Source organism: Cynara cardunculus, assembly GCF_001531365.2.
Source record: "Cynara cardunculus var. scolymus isolate 2C chromosome LG 15, CcrdV1, whole genome shotgun sequence".
NCBI lineage: Eukaryota > Viridiplantae > Streptophyta > Magnoliopsida > Asterales > Asteraceae > Cynara > Cynara cardunculus.
In genome coordinates, this window is record NC_037542.1 from 20,499,281 (window position 1) to 20,511,482 (window position 12,202).

Here is a 12,202-nt window from a genome sequence, read left to right on the forward strand (position 1 = left end):
CGGTGACAATTTTGTGATTATTGAGAAGTCTCGTGGCGTTTATGAATGTTCAGATCTGACGATTGTAGATCTAATCCAAGGGTTGAGAATTGGTCTTACAGGTCTCACGAAAAACCTTTGATCTCACATGATCCCAAGTCGGGTAAAGTATAGTGTATATATATATATACACATATATAGACTTGGGATCATGTGAGACCAATGGTTTTTAGTGAGACCCATAAGACCAGTTCTCAACCCTTGGATTAGATCTACTATCTGAACATTCATAATCACAAAATTGTCACGAAACTTCTCAATAATCACAAAATTATCACCGTGCAACTTTAGACCATTAGATCATTAGCTTATAAAGTTGATCAATAAACATAAATTGGTCTTACGGGTTTCACGAAAAACCTTTGGTCTCACGTGAACCCAACCCTATATACAACCTTTAGACCAGGCTGTTTTCGTGAGACCACATTTTTACACTTGAAACTTCACAGCAAAAACACTGTGAATTTTTAAAAAAGTCGAACCTTCACAGCAAAAACACTGTGAAGGTTACCTTCACAGCAAAAACACTGTGAAGGTTACCTTCACAGCATTTTGCTGTGAAGTTTCAAGTGTAAAAAGCTGGTCTCACGAAAACAGGCTGGTCTCACGTGATCCCAAGTATATATATATATAGAGAGAGAGAGAGGGGATGGCATCATACTTCCTAACTACAAACAACAATTAGGAGGATGTATCCAAATCCATGGGAGTCTGATTGGATGATGACTAGATCAACTATTTTAAAATAGTTGCATTATTGGTAACTTTAACTGATTTTATATCCAACTCCATTTTTAGCTCAATTGAAGATTAATGGAGGGTTCATAATCGAACCTAAGATCTGTCTTGTATTTGGGTAAAATCATGTCACCCATTTATAATTAACTTATATTATGTTTATTAAGCAAAAACAGATGAAAAAAAGAATTTAAAACTTATATTACAGTAGGGGCCTTTTACCAAAGACTTACCCGGTAAGTGTTTATCGATAAAATTTCACACAATCTCACTTGCTTATTGGGTAAGATTCTAGTCAATAAAAACGGCATTGTATGCAACAATTTACCCAGTAGCCGTTAACCGTGGTAAGAGTCGTCGCTCTCACTTACCGGATAAGATTTTCAGTCCTTGCCTCATTCTTACCGGGTAACATTCTTGGTCCTTGTTATATTCATCCTGTAAGGTAACGTTACTTGGTAAACACTTACCTGGATAAGCATTTGGTAAACGACCCCTTAGTCTATTGTTTAAAATTTTCTTCACTTCATACTTTTATAACATACGCACACATGTCTACATAACGCATGATATATGAGTGGGTCATACGTGTGTAAGGCTAATATTTGGTAGAAAAGATGTTGGATGATAAAGTAGCTATTAGTTGGAGAACTAATTGTTGGTTGATAAACTGATTGTTAACTCAAAATCTCTAATTGTTACAGTAAAATGGACGACAAACTTAATATAAATAGTTTTCAAATAAATGATCAATAAATTTCTCTCGGTTCCCTAAGGGAAGATATGCCATCGCTGTTGGTGATTTTAATGTCATCAGTTTCCATTTGGTGTAATGAGTAAATATACGAAAGCTAAAGGGGATCTCTACTTACTTTGTTATGCAAGTTAGGAGGTGCGGAGTGCACACTTGTACAAGACTAGATTGATCCTGGTATGAACAAAATGTGGGGGGTCAAGGGGGCCATGCCCCTGGCGGGGTCCAAAATTTAGTTTCTATGGAAGAAGTGTTATGGAAAAACATCCTTCTGATGTGTGTTCTCTATATACCCATATGACGGATGACAACCTCGTTTGGTTCTTGATAGATGGTTAGTTCCTAACAGAGGTTTTGGATCTAACTTCTCATGACCTTCCAACAGTCTTTGGTCTTATTCTTATCCATTTGTGGATGACTCCAAGTATAAATATTCATTTAAATTCGTTTTTTGGCTCAATATTTAAAGAATCCGAATATTCAAAATCTACAGTAACATGATATCTTTTCCGTGTCTAAGGAATTAGATTGTTCCTTCTTGGATTATCCCATATTTAGAATTTCGTGCAACACAAGGCTATAAGGTCGAAATATCTGATTTGAAAAGTGATATACACGATCCAAACAAGAAGCCAAACAATTGTGATTTTAGAAAACCACCCTAATGTTCATCTACCCTAACATCTGCTCTGACACTTCTATCTCGCCAATTCCAATTTGTTTTCTCTCGAATGTTGTAGAGTAGCCATTCCTTGTTATGGGTGTTCTTTGTGTGCAACCTAACATCGACGACTTGCAATAACCGGTATGATCGTCAAATCACAATGATACTACCGTTAAATATCATAACATTTTTTACATCACGACAGATTACCGTTGGCACGAGAGTCGGGACCGCCCTATTAAATCCGTCCAACACATTACACACGTTTTTTGAGGAAAAACTGATGAAATTTGGAACCATTCGTAACATTTGTTGGGCGATTTCTTCCAATTCCCAAATGTCACCAAATTTTCTAGTATTAAATGACACTCATCAACCTCAAATGGGACAGCAGACCCTCTATTCACAGCTTTACAACTTCAATTCCCACCCCTACTTGTGTGATTCCAAACCAATTTATAAAATCTGTCAACAATCCCAACTCGATTTCTCGCAATTTCAGTGATTTTCTCAGGTACCCAATTAATCTTTTACTCTGCCATTGTTGTACGGCAACAGGAACACAACAGTAATAGCTGTTTTTACATCAAGCTAGGGTAACATGCTTTGATTAACATTATTGTTCATTTAACGACGAAAAAGAGTTGTAAAATACGAGATTGAAGGCAGGATTAACTGATAACCACAGTTGTTTTGCAGAAATAACAACAAAAGTTCGATAAAGAGAACCTTGACAGTGTGTAAGATGGGAGAGATTGGAGGGACATCTATGGCTGGCGATGTCAATTTTGGTAAAATGGTTTTTGAACCAATTCTAGAAGAAGGTGTTTTCAGGTTCGATTGTTCTGCTGATGATAGAAGCGCTGCATTTCCTAGTCTTTCTTTTGTTAATCCTAAAGTCAGGGACGCCACTGTTATGAGTGATCACAAAGTTCCATCATACATCCCAACTTCTCAATATCTTGCTGAACAACAAATTGTCTATTTTGAGGTCAGCTGTATTTTCTTGAAAATACTTGTGTTTTTCAAGATTGTTGCAGTTGTCACAAAAAATGGAAAACTGAAGAGTGCCCTAGTCCGCATGCATATGTGTCTAAAAGAAATTTAAGAAATTTGTCCAGTATGCACATGTACATGGAGAAATTTGCCAGGTATGCATATTCGCATAAAATGCGCAAGTTCATAGAAACCAAGTAACGGTTTCAATTACTTTTATGTACATCTATGATACCGGAAAAATGGATGGTTATTATGGGTTTCTTCAGTTTTCTCATTTTTTGTGGTTTTCCGACAACCCGAGTGTGTCTATATAGGATTGGGTTCTCGTGAGACCACCCTATTCTCGTGAGACCCAGACCACAAAATAACACTGTGAAGGTGCAAAAAAACACCGAACCTTCACATCAAAAACACTATGAAAGTTTATTCACAACAAAAACATTGTGAAGGTTTACAGTGTCTTATTGTGAAGTTTCAGTGTTATTTAGGTGGTCTCACATGATCTCAAGTCTATATATATCATGATCTAGATTAGGCCCATGCATGTGCATATGCAATTTATTTATCTCACTAAGCTAGTGAATGTGGTAATCAGCTTCCAGCAGGAACGTCATTCTATGGAACAGGTGAAGTTGGTGGAGAGCTCGAAAGAACAGGGAAAAGGGTGGGTTTTTTTTCTTTTTTTAATTCATCAATTTTATTACTTTTGGACCATCATAATCATGTTGTTTACGATATTTGGGTGTTGATGAGTGCAATAAACACAGATTTTTACTTGGAATACTGATGCATGGGGGTATGGTTCTGGAACTACATCCTTGTACCAATCACATCCATGGGTTCTGGCCATTCTTCCTAATGGAGAGGCATTGGGGATTCTTGCAGATACAACAAAGCGCAGCGAGGTGCTTGAGATTCCTCCCTTATATATTTAATTTTCTGAACGATTTGTTATTATAGTCATTATACACATATTTCCTTTTCGAATACATTCAACAGATTGATCTGCGTGAAGAATCGATAGCAAAGCTAACTGCACAATCACCTTTTCCTGTGGTAACATTCGGGCCTTTTGGTTCAGCAACCGATGTTTTAACATCATTGTCACATGCAATTGGTAATTTTCTATCTATAGAATGATTATGCATACTCATGGATGTAAGTGGCAATGCATCTTTAAAGCTAAAGTTATGTTGTTTAGTGAACTCTAAAAAAATGGTATGCCTTTTTAAATACATATTATTTTTACTTTTCTTGGTTTTGTAATTGATATGTGTTTGTATCTAAAATAACTCAGATAATATGCCTGGTATTTTTGTTGATAGGAACTGTTTTTATGCCACCAAAGTGGTCACTGGGATATCAACAGTGCCGTTGGAGCTATGACTCTGATATGCGTGTTCGTGAGGTATGTTAAACTTTTGTTACAACTCTACTTGAATAAAAGCATTTCTATTCGGCACAATGAATGTTTGTTACTCTGAACTTATTTCCATGTTGCTTTTTACTGTGCAGATTGCCAAAACTTTTCGGGATAAAGGTATACCTTGTGATGTCATATGGATGGATATTGACTACATGGATGGCTTTCGTTGTTTCACGTTTGACCAGGTATGCTCTCTTGCAGTTATGACTATATACATACATCCTAAAATGGACTTCAGAGATTTTTTTAGCCAACAATCTACTAATCTACTTGTCGTTCAACCATAACCAAGTGTTCTAGAAATGTAATGTATCAATTTTCTTCACATTGTTATATTTGGCAACTAATCTTTTGTATTGCTCTCAGGAGCATTTTTCTGATCCAAAATCTCTAGCGGATGACCTTCATCACATTGGTTTCAAAGCTATCTGGATGCTTGACCCAGGGATCAAGCATGAAACAGGTTACTCTGTTTATGAAAGTGGATCAGAAAAGGACATATGGGTTCAAACATCTGATGGAAAGCCCTTTGTTGGTACGTCTATTATCTTCAATGTTCAACTGTTTAAAGATCGCCTCTCATAAATTGCATCTCCATTTTTATAGGAGAGGTATGGCCAGGACCTTGTGTTTTCCCTGATTTTACTCAAGAGAAAGCTCGTTCATGGTGGGCTAATCTAGTAAGAGATTTTATGTCTAACGGAGTGGATGGCATATGGAATGATATGAATGAACCAGCTATTTTCAAGGTAATGTTTAGATCTTTTCTTTAAGCATTATCTTTTCGGATAACTATGGTTATCCGGGCCAGCTTGTGCACGTGTCGACTAATCCCATGGGGCAGCCGGGCAAATCTCCACTGGCTCTTATTGAACTTGGACTAATGGCGAATGTGGAGCAAACCCAAGGCTTGACCAGTTGAGCATTATTTTTCTGGTTTATTATCTCACTTGATTTGTTTTTCTTTCACCAGTCCATAACAAAGACAATGCCCGAGAGTAACATTCATAGGGGAGACGCTGAACTTGGTGGTCATCAGAATCACTTGCACTATCATAATGTACGCTAGTTTGTTTGTTTGCTTATTATGCATGTTTATCAAAGAATAAATTAATTACTAATCTAAATTAGTTGGGTATATGGGCTTTTTACTAACATGGTTTCCCATTTAGGTTTATGGCATGCTGATGGCAAGATCAACATACCAAGGCATGAAATTAGCGAACCCAAATAAACGCCCATTTGTTCTTACTCGAGCTGGGTTTATAGGTTCTCAGAGGTATGCTGCTACATGGACGGGCGACAATCTTTCTACTTGGGAACACTTACATATGAGCATCTCTATGGTACTCCAGTTGGTAAGCTGCTAAGATATCTTGCATTAGATTGTTTTCCATTTCTTCATCTATTAGTAGTAATTAATCTTGGTTCAAGATATATTTGTTTGGGTAACATTTTGCTCAATTCTCTTCCCTTTCAGGGTCTCAGTGGTCAGCCAATTTCAGGGCCAGACATTGGTGGATTTGCCGGTAATGCAACACCCAAGTTGTTCGGAAAATGGATGGGTGTTGGGGCCATGTTTCCATTTTGTCGTGGGCATTCCGAGAAGGGAACTATCGATCATGAGCCTTGGTCCTTTGGGGAGGAGGTAGACCCTCTTCTGAAACAAACTATTATTTTGTTTTAATCCGCAAATGTTTATCGACCCATAATTTTCTGAAGAGATTTTGTTGTGGCACTCCAATTAGATATCGAGATGTTTGTTCTGTGTTCTTTTTTGGTATCTTTTGTTTTTATATTTCTTGGTTTTCTCTTCTGTTGAATGTTATTATTGGATAAGTCTCGCTTGAGCCCTCCCCAATCTTGTTTAGGATAAAGATTTCTGCAGGACGATCTGATGCATTAAACATTACATCTTTAACTTTCATATACGTTAACAAATCTTTTTGCAGTGCGAGGAAGTTTGCCGTTTGGCGCTAAAGAGGCGGTACCGCCTTATACCACACATATATACACTTTTTTACTTGGCACATACAAAAGGTTCCCCAGTGGCAGCTCCTACATTTTTTGCTGGTATTTCTTGATGCTTTAAATTTATTTGCATCCATATGTCTTTAGATTCAGTTCGAGTTGCTTGACCTTCATGATTTATTTTGCAGATTTGAAAGATCGCCAGTTAAGAACAAACGAGAATTCCTTCCTGTTAGGGCCACTTCTTGTATATGCAAGGTTCTCATTTTTTTTCTCACATAAATCAACACAGATTATTAAACTAGAAAACATTTGAGCTAAAAAGAAAAATCAATTTGAATTTCTATGATAATTATCTGTACTGATTCGAAGTTCGAATGTTGCAGCACCGTGAGTGATCTTGGGGTGCATCAACTGCAGCATACTTTGCCTAATGGCACTTGGATGAGTTTTGATTTCCAAGATTCACATCCGGTACGAATCCCCTGAAGAAAACAAAGACTTGTATCTTTTTTGGCAATTCTATTTCATTCTTTTGATCATTGGATTCATAATTTTGTGGATTCCTCAGGATTTACCAGCACTCTATCTAAGAGGTGGATCAATTATCCCATTTGGTCCAGCTCATCAACATGTCGGTGAAGCTAATGCAAGTGATGATCTATCGTTGCTTGTTGCTTTAGATGAAAATGGTAATGATATGTGGCCATGTATCAAATATCTCAAATTTATCCAACATAAATATAAAGTTTGCGCCTTTCTCCCATAATGGGCCATTAGATAGTTCAACTCTTGATTGCAGGTAAAGCTGAAGGTGTTCTCTTCGAAGATGATGGTGATGGCTACGAGTATACTAATGGAGGTTATCTCTTGACAACATACATTGCCGAGCTTAAGTCTTCAGTTATCACAGTGAGCGTTTCCAAGACTGAAGGATCGTGGATGAGACCGAATCGACGCTTACATGTACACCTCTTGCTTGGCGAAGGAGCTATGGTATGAGTTCTATTTGCGTCTTGGTTGTCTTTTCTTCTGTTTTTGAATTTCCATCATTTTGTTTTCAAGTACTTTCTATTTTCAGATTGATGCATGGGGCACCGATGGAGAAGATGTGCAGATCATCATGCCATCGGATACTGAAGTGTCAAAACTGATATTGGATAGCCGCAACAATTACAAGATGAAAATGGGTAAGTATGCTTCTTTTAATGTTCTATAATGATTGCATGTATCGATTATTGTTTCTGTTGTTTTTCTAATGTAAACTGCAGAAACTGCAAAGCGTATTCCGGATGTGGAGAAGGCATCTGGAAATAAAGGGATTGAGCTTTCGGGAACTCCTGTGGAAATCAAATGTGGTGAATGGGCTCTCAAAGTTGTCCCTTGGGTTGGGGGTCGAATTATTTCTATGGACCACCTTCCTACCGGTAAAACTAATCAACTCAGCATTTCTGTTTTATAGCTTTGACCCCTGGTCATATATTTTGGAACTTATGACAGGAACTCAGTGGCTTCATAGTCGGGTTGAGATTAATGGGTATGAAGAATATAGTGGTACTGAGTACCGTTCTGCTGGTTGTACTGAGCAGTATACTGTTATCGAGTGAGTTAATCTTTGATCTTTCTTTAATCTTGAAAAGTTACCTTCCATAGATAGTCAAAATAACGATTCCCTTTTTCTGGTACAGTCGAGATCTTGAGCAAGCAGGAGAGACAGAATCTCTGAAAATGGAAGGCGATATTGGAGGTGGATTAGCTCTCGAAAGGAATATATCTATCTCGGAAGATAACCCGAAACTTTTCAAGATTGATTCCAGCATTGTAGCATGCAATGTGGGTGCTGGTTCTGGAGGATATTCAAGGTTGGTTTTCCGATCGGTTCTATTTTTTTTAATCAATCTATATAATTCATCTGCTGGTATTTTGGCTTCTCATGATGTCGACTATTAATCTCATTTACTAGGCTTGTTTGTTTACGAGTTCATCCAACATTTAGTCTATGGCATCCATCCGAATCATACGTCTCATTTACCGCCATTGATGGGTCCAAGCATGATGTATGGCCAGAATCCGGGGAGCAGTTTTATGAAGGGGATCGTCGTCCCAATGGTAAAGTTTCATCTAATCTTCTCTTAGTTTTCACAAATTTGTGTCATTATAAGTGGCATAAATAATCAAGATTTTCTTTAAAAATCGTAACTTTTCAGGTGAATGGATGCTCGTCGACAAGTGCCTTGGCTTGGGTTTAGTCAACAGATTCAATATTGACCAAGTTTACAAGTGTTTTATATATTGGGATTGCGGGACTGTAAATTTAGAGCTTTGGTCAGAAGACAGACCTGTTTCGAAGCAATCCCCTCTTCGTATTTCTCACAACTACGAAGTTACGCGGATTTTGTAGATGAAGCACATGTTATTTGGTATGTACTTGTTGCTTCTGTTGTATTTCTCTTAAGTCTTAGATACGTTTCTCGAAATAATGCTCCCTATCTCCTTATGTTTGAATAATAACCGATAGTGAGAGCCAATTACATGGTTCTGTAAGCACATTATCTATAATGAATAACGTAAGACCATTATATTTCATCGATGAACCATTTCTAAAACTAACGAATGGGAAGAACTCCACACTCTTGTGGCAACTTGTGCTGGTGATCGATCAATTGAGTTGTGTTTCTTTCATAAAACCAGTCACTGACCACCTCAGCAATAGCCTGCACATCACATCAAAAATTATATCAGCATAAAACTTATACTTTGACTTTAAAGTCAAAGGAGATGCATTCAACTTCTATATTCATAAGATCTCTGACATTTTAGAATGATCCGATAACCAAACCAGCCCCGTATATCCCACCCGCAGGTGGGCTCGGGGTTCATTTTGTTATCAAATGGCGTAAAATTTCTGGGGTTGGAGATTATATCACTTTCTTGGAGGCAAATAGTTAGAAATTGTTTAGATGAAAGAATGTGTACCTTGTTATCCAATTTTGAAGCAGTATCTCCTAGCCAAGTGATCTGATTCCCTGTTTGGCAGTGGGAATAACAAGAATTGATGAACATTCCTCTTGATGTGGAGTTGAATGAGGATTTACCCAATCCTGACCACAATGTCTTTATGAAATCTGACCTAAAATCTGAGTTTTTTGGAAGCACAATCTATGTTAGCCTCTTCTACCATTAATGCATCTAAGGTTGGTTTAGAAGTATGACCTTGCAATCTTTTGAGTTGGGTAGGAGAGCAGTTACTGATATTCAGTTTGCATGCAGACGAAGAACCATGGCGATCGGCCTTCTTTGGTGCCAAAATGTTTTGTACCTTGAGTGCAGTATCTATACGTTTACAATCGGCACTTTTGCACGTAGAATCACACAGAAACACCAAAAACACACACATGAAGATGATGATATACCTGATATGAATCGTAAGCCGAGTTTATGACAAACACAGGTGTCTTGATTTCTGGCAAAATAAATTGTGGGTAGAAACACTGCAACAAGATTGAAATAAATAGTGAACTAAGCTTCATGAAATTAGGTAGTGTGCCTTGGTTCCAAAAGGAGAAAGATTTATGGTTTGACTTTTGAGGTCAACTTATATGTATTTTCAAATCCAAATTTATAGTATCAAATCTTGTTACCACTTCTTAGTTGCTATTATATCTGTTTGTAATTCTATGAATTTTGACATGGCTGTCAACATTTTCCCCAACCTTTAAACTATAGTATCAATTTTGAAGCTGAAAATTAGTTTGTTTGACCTTGAAAGTCAAACTGCACCCTTCTGGGAGCAGAGTAGTAGTAGAGAAAATGGAGCTTACCAAGCCAGGTTTATTCTTTGAAGTACATGAAGAAGGCAAATTTATCTCTGATTTCTACATCCAAAATCCAGGTACCTTGTCAGAACTAGCAATATGATTAATATGTATATATATATAGAGGAGGGGGGGGGGGGGGGAGGAGGTTTAGGGGAAACCCCTAAAAAATGAAAAACTACACGTGCATACAAGTAATTGAAGTTGTTTCTTGGTTTGTATGCACATATGCATATAGGACAAATTGCTTACAAAGTACTTGTATGCACATGTGCATACGGTCCACATGAACAGTTACCAGCGTATTGCTCAGTTTTTCATTTATTCAGAATTGATATATGAGAGATGGAGAGAGAACATGTAGTTTAACGATCTTGGTGAAGAACTTCTCAAAATGGTATTTTCCAGAAATGTCTTTCCTGTTAGAAGGTGTGATGAGTCAGATGTAATGTATTGAAAGAAGACAGATTTCTTCAGTTATCGAAAAAGCAAGATTACACATGAACGAAATAACCCGCATCTGGAACACATTTTACTTGACTAGTTGATGGCAACCTAGCTCGGAACTTGTCACAATGCAATATCGAAGCTAACCCACCAGATGAACAGCCAGTTAGAAGAGCCTGCCACCATTTCACACAGTTAACACTATCGTCAGAGGGAGCGCAAAAGAATGCGTATATGTATGTATGTATGTATGTATGTATGTATGTATGTATGTATGTATGTATGTATGTATGTATGTATGTATATGTTACACATTGGATCAACATACACTGGATGCTTTATATAGTCCTTTTGCTAGCAGTTCTTCCAGAATAACATTAAAGATTCTTGCACCTCTATAATGAAGGTTAGTAGCCTGAAGATTTGCAATACATTAGAAACATTGAATTACTATAGTTTATGATGGAGCTCTGAAAAGCATCGACTTACGGGGTCCACTTTTTCGACATCCCCGGTAAAAGATGCTCCGTCACAGTACCTCATTATGACTCTATTCCAGTTATAGAAGCCTAGAAAAAAGAACAAACCTCATTTGCACCAAAGACGTATACGAGAGAATATATGAAACTCCATTAGATTACTTTTCAAAAGAGTATCTGGAGGAGAGAGAAGATTCCGGTATATATGGAGGAGAAATGGTCCTAATATAGCTGATGTGGTACTCCAACATGTCCCCTCTGACAAAGGTTAGACGGATACAGATTCTCTCAATGTCAATTCCCTATAATGGTAGACCTTGGTTTTGATACTATGTGAGAATATGTTGAATCTCATGTCAGATCACTCTTCAAAAGAGCTCTTAAGCAGAGAATGGAGGAGAAATAGACCAAGTCTAGTCAATGTGAAACTCTTAACGATACAGTTTGACTTTCATGTAGGTAAATATACCTGGATTGAACTCTTTCTTGCTACTAAAAACTCCCGTGAAATTGAACTTCGTCATACGCGTCGACGAACCCACTCCGTTGCTCATGTTCACGCGTAAAAGACAACTTTTTGTCGACTCACACCATCCTCCTCCCTAACCACAATTCAAGGTGTGATTAAACCATTTATTTGCAAATGACCTCGAATACCGAAGCTAAAATGGATACGACTTATTGGGTGTAAAGGAAGTAAACTGAATTTGCTCAAGTTCAGTTTAGGGGAGGATTTTGAAGCTGGTGCACGTGTTGGGTTTTTGCAACGGTCATATGACCAAGTCCTAGAGTCTGTTTCTCAGTTTGAATAAGTATTAGTATAATACCCGTCAAATATATATGTGTGTGTGTGTATATATATATATATAT

The 12,202-nt window shown here is 37.5% G+C and overlaps 2 protein-coding genes across 6 annotated transcripts in view; one reads left to right on the forward strand and one right to left on the reverse strand.

Annotated features, from left to right (window-relative positions):
• The first annotated feature begins 2,578 nt into the window (after positions 1 to 2,578).
• On the forward strand, positions 2,579 to 9,177 carry LOC112527307 (alpha-glucosidase 2). 4 transcript variants are annotated; one of them, XM_025137867.1, is made up of 23 exons: positions 2,579 to 3,029; positions 3,099 to 3,186; positions 3,790 to 3,858; positions 3,962 to 4,099; positions 4,194 to 4,311; positions 4,520 to 4,602; positions 4,710 to 4,805; positions 4,987 to 5,155; positions 5,227 to 5,369; positions 5,594 to 5,680; positions 5,793 to 5,978; positions 6,101 to 6,268; positions 6,573 to 6,693; positions 6,780 to 6,849; positions 6,978 to 7,065; positions 7,163 to 7,283; positions 7,394 to 7,587; positions 7,673 to 7,781; positions 7,863 to 8,018; positions 8,092 to 8,194; positions 8,280 to 8,453; positions 8,555 to 8,700; positions 8,799 to 9,177. In XM_025137867.1, exons 1-23 carry the CDS (start codon positions 2,941 to 2,943, stop codon positions 8,990 to 8,992), a joined length of 2,910 nt encoding a protein of 969 aa, XP_024993635.1. In that variant the 5' UTR covers positions 2,579 to 2,940; the 3' UTR covers positions 8,993 to 9,177. The 4 variants fall into 4 exon arrangements, with proteins under 4 accessions (XP_024993635.1, XP_024993633.1, XP_024993634.1 ...); XM_025137865.1 differs by having other exon boundaries at positions 2,579 to 2,791; positions 2,895 to 3,186; XM_025137866.1 differs by having other exon boundaries at positions 2,579 to 2,709; positions 2,884 to 3,186.
• Positions 9,162 to 12,202, reverse strand: part of LOC112527311 (pectin acetylesterase 8-like) — a 3,614-nt gene continuing 573 nt past the window's right edge. Inside the window, exons 3-12 of one of the 2 annotated variants that reach the window (XM_025137877.1) lie at positions 11,802 to 11,934; positions 11,343 to 11,422; positions 11,182 to 11,268; positions 10,905 to 11,029; positions 10,765 to 10,825; positions 10,413 to 10,466; positions 10,005 to 10,082; positions 9,805 to 9,910; positions 9,568 to 9,728; positions 9,162 to 9,305 (exon numbers count right to left, since the gene is read on the reverse strand). In XM_025137877.1, coding sequence (XP_024993645.1) covers positions 9,198 to 9,305; positions 9,568 to 9,728; positions 9,805 to 9,910; positions 10,005 to 10,082; positions 10,413 to 10,466; positions 10,765 to 10,825; positions 10,905 to 11,029; positions 11,182 to 11,268; positions 11,343 to 11,422; positions 11,802 to 11,934 — 993 coding nt within the window. In that variant the 3' untranslated portion in view covers positions 9,162 to 9,197. The remainder of the gene's footprint in view (positions 9,306 to 9,567; positions 9,729 to 9,804; positions 9,911 to 10,004; positions 10,083 to 10,412; positions 10,467 to 10,764; positions 10,826 to 10,904; positions 11,030 to 11,181; positions 11,269 to 11,342; positions 11,423 to 11,801; positions 11,935 to 12,202) is intronic. The other variant, XM_025137878.1, reaches the window with a different exon arrangement.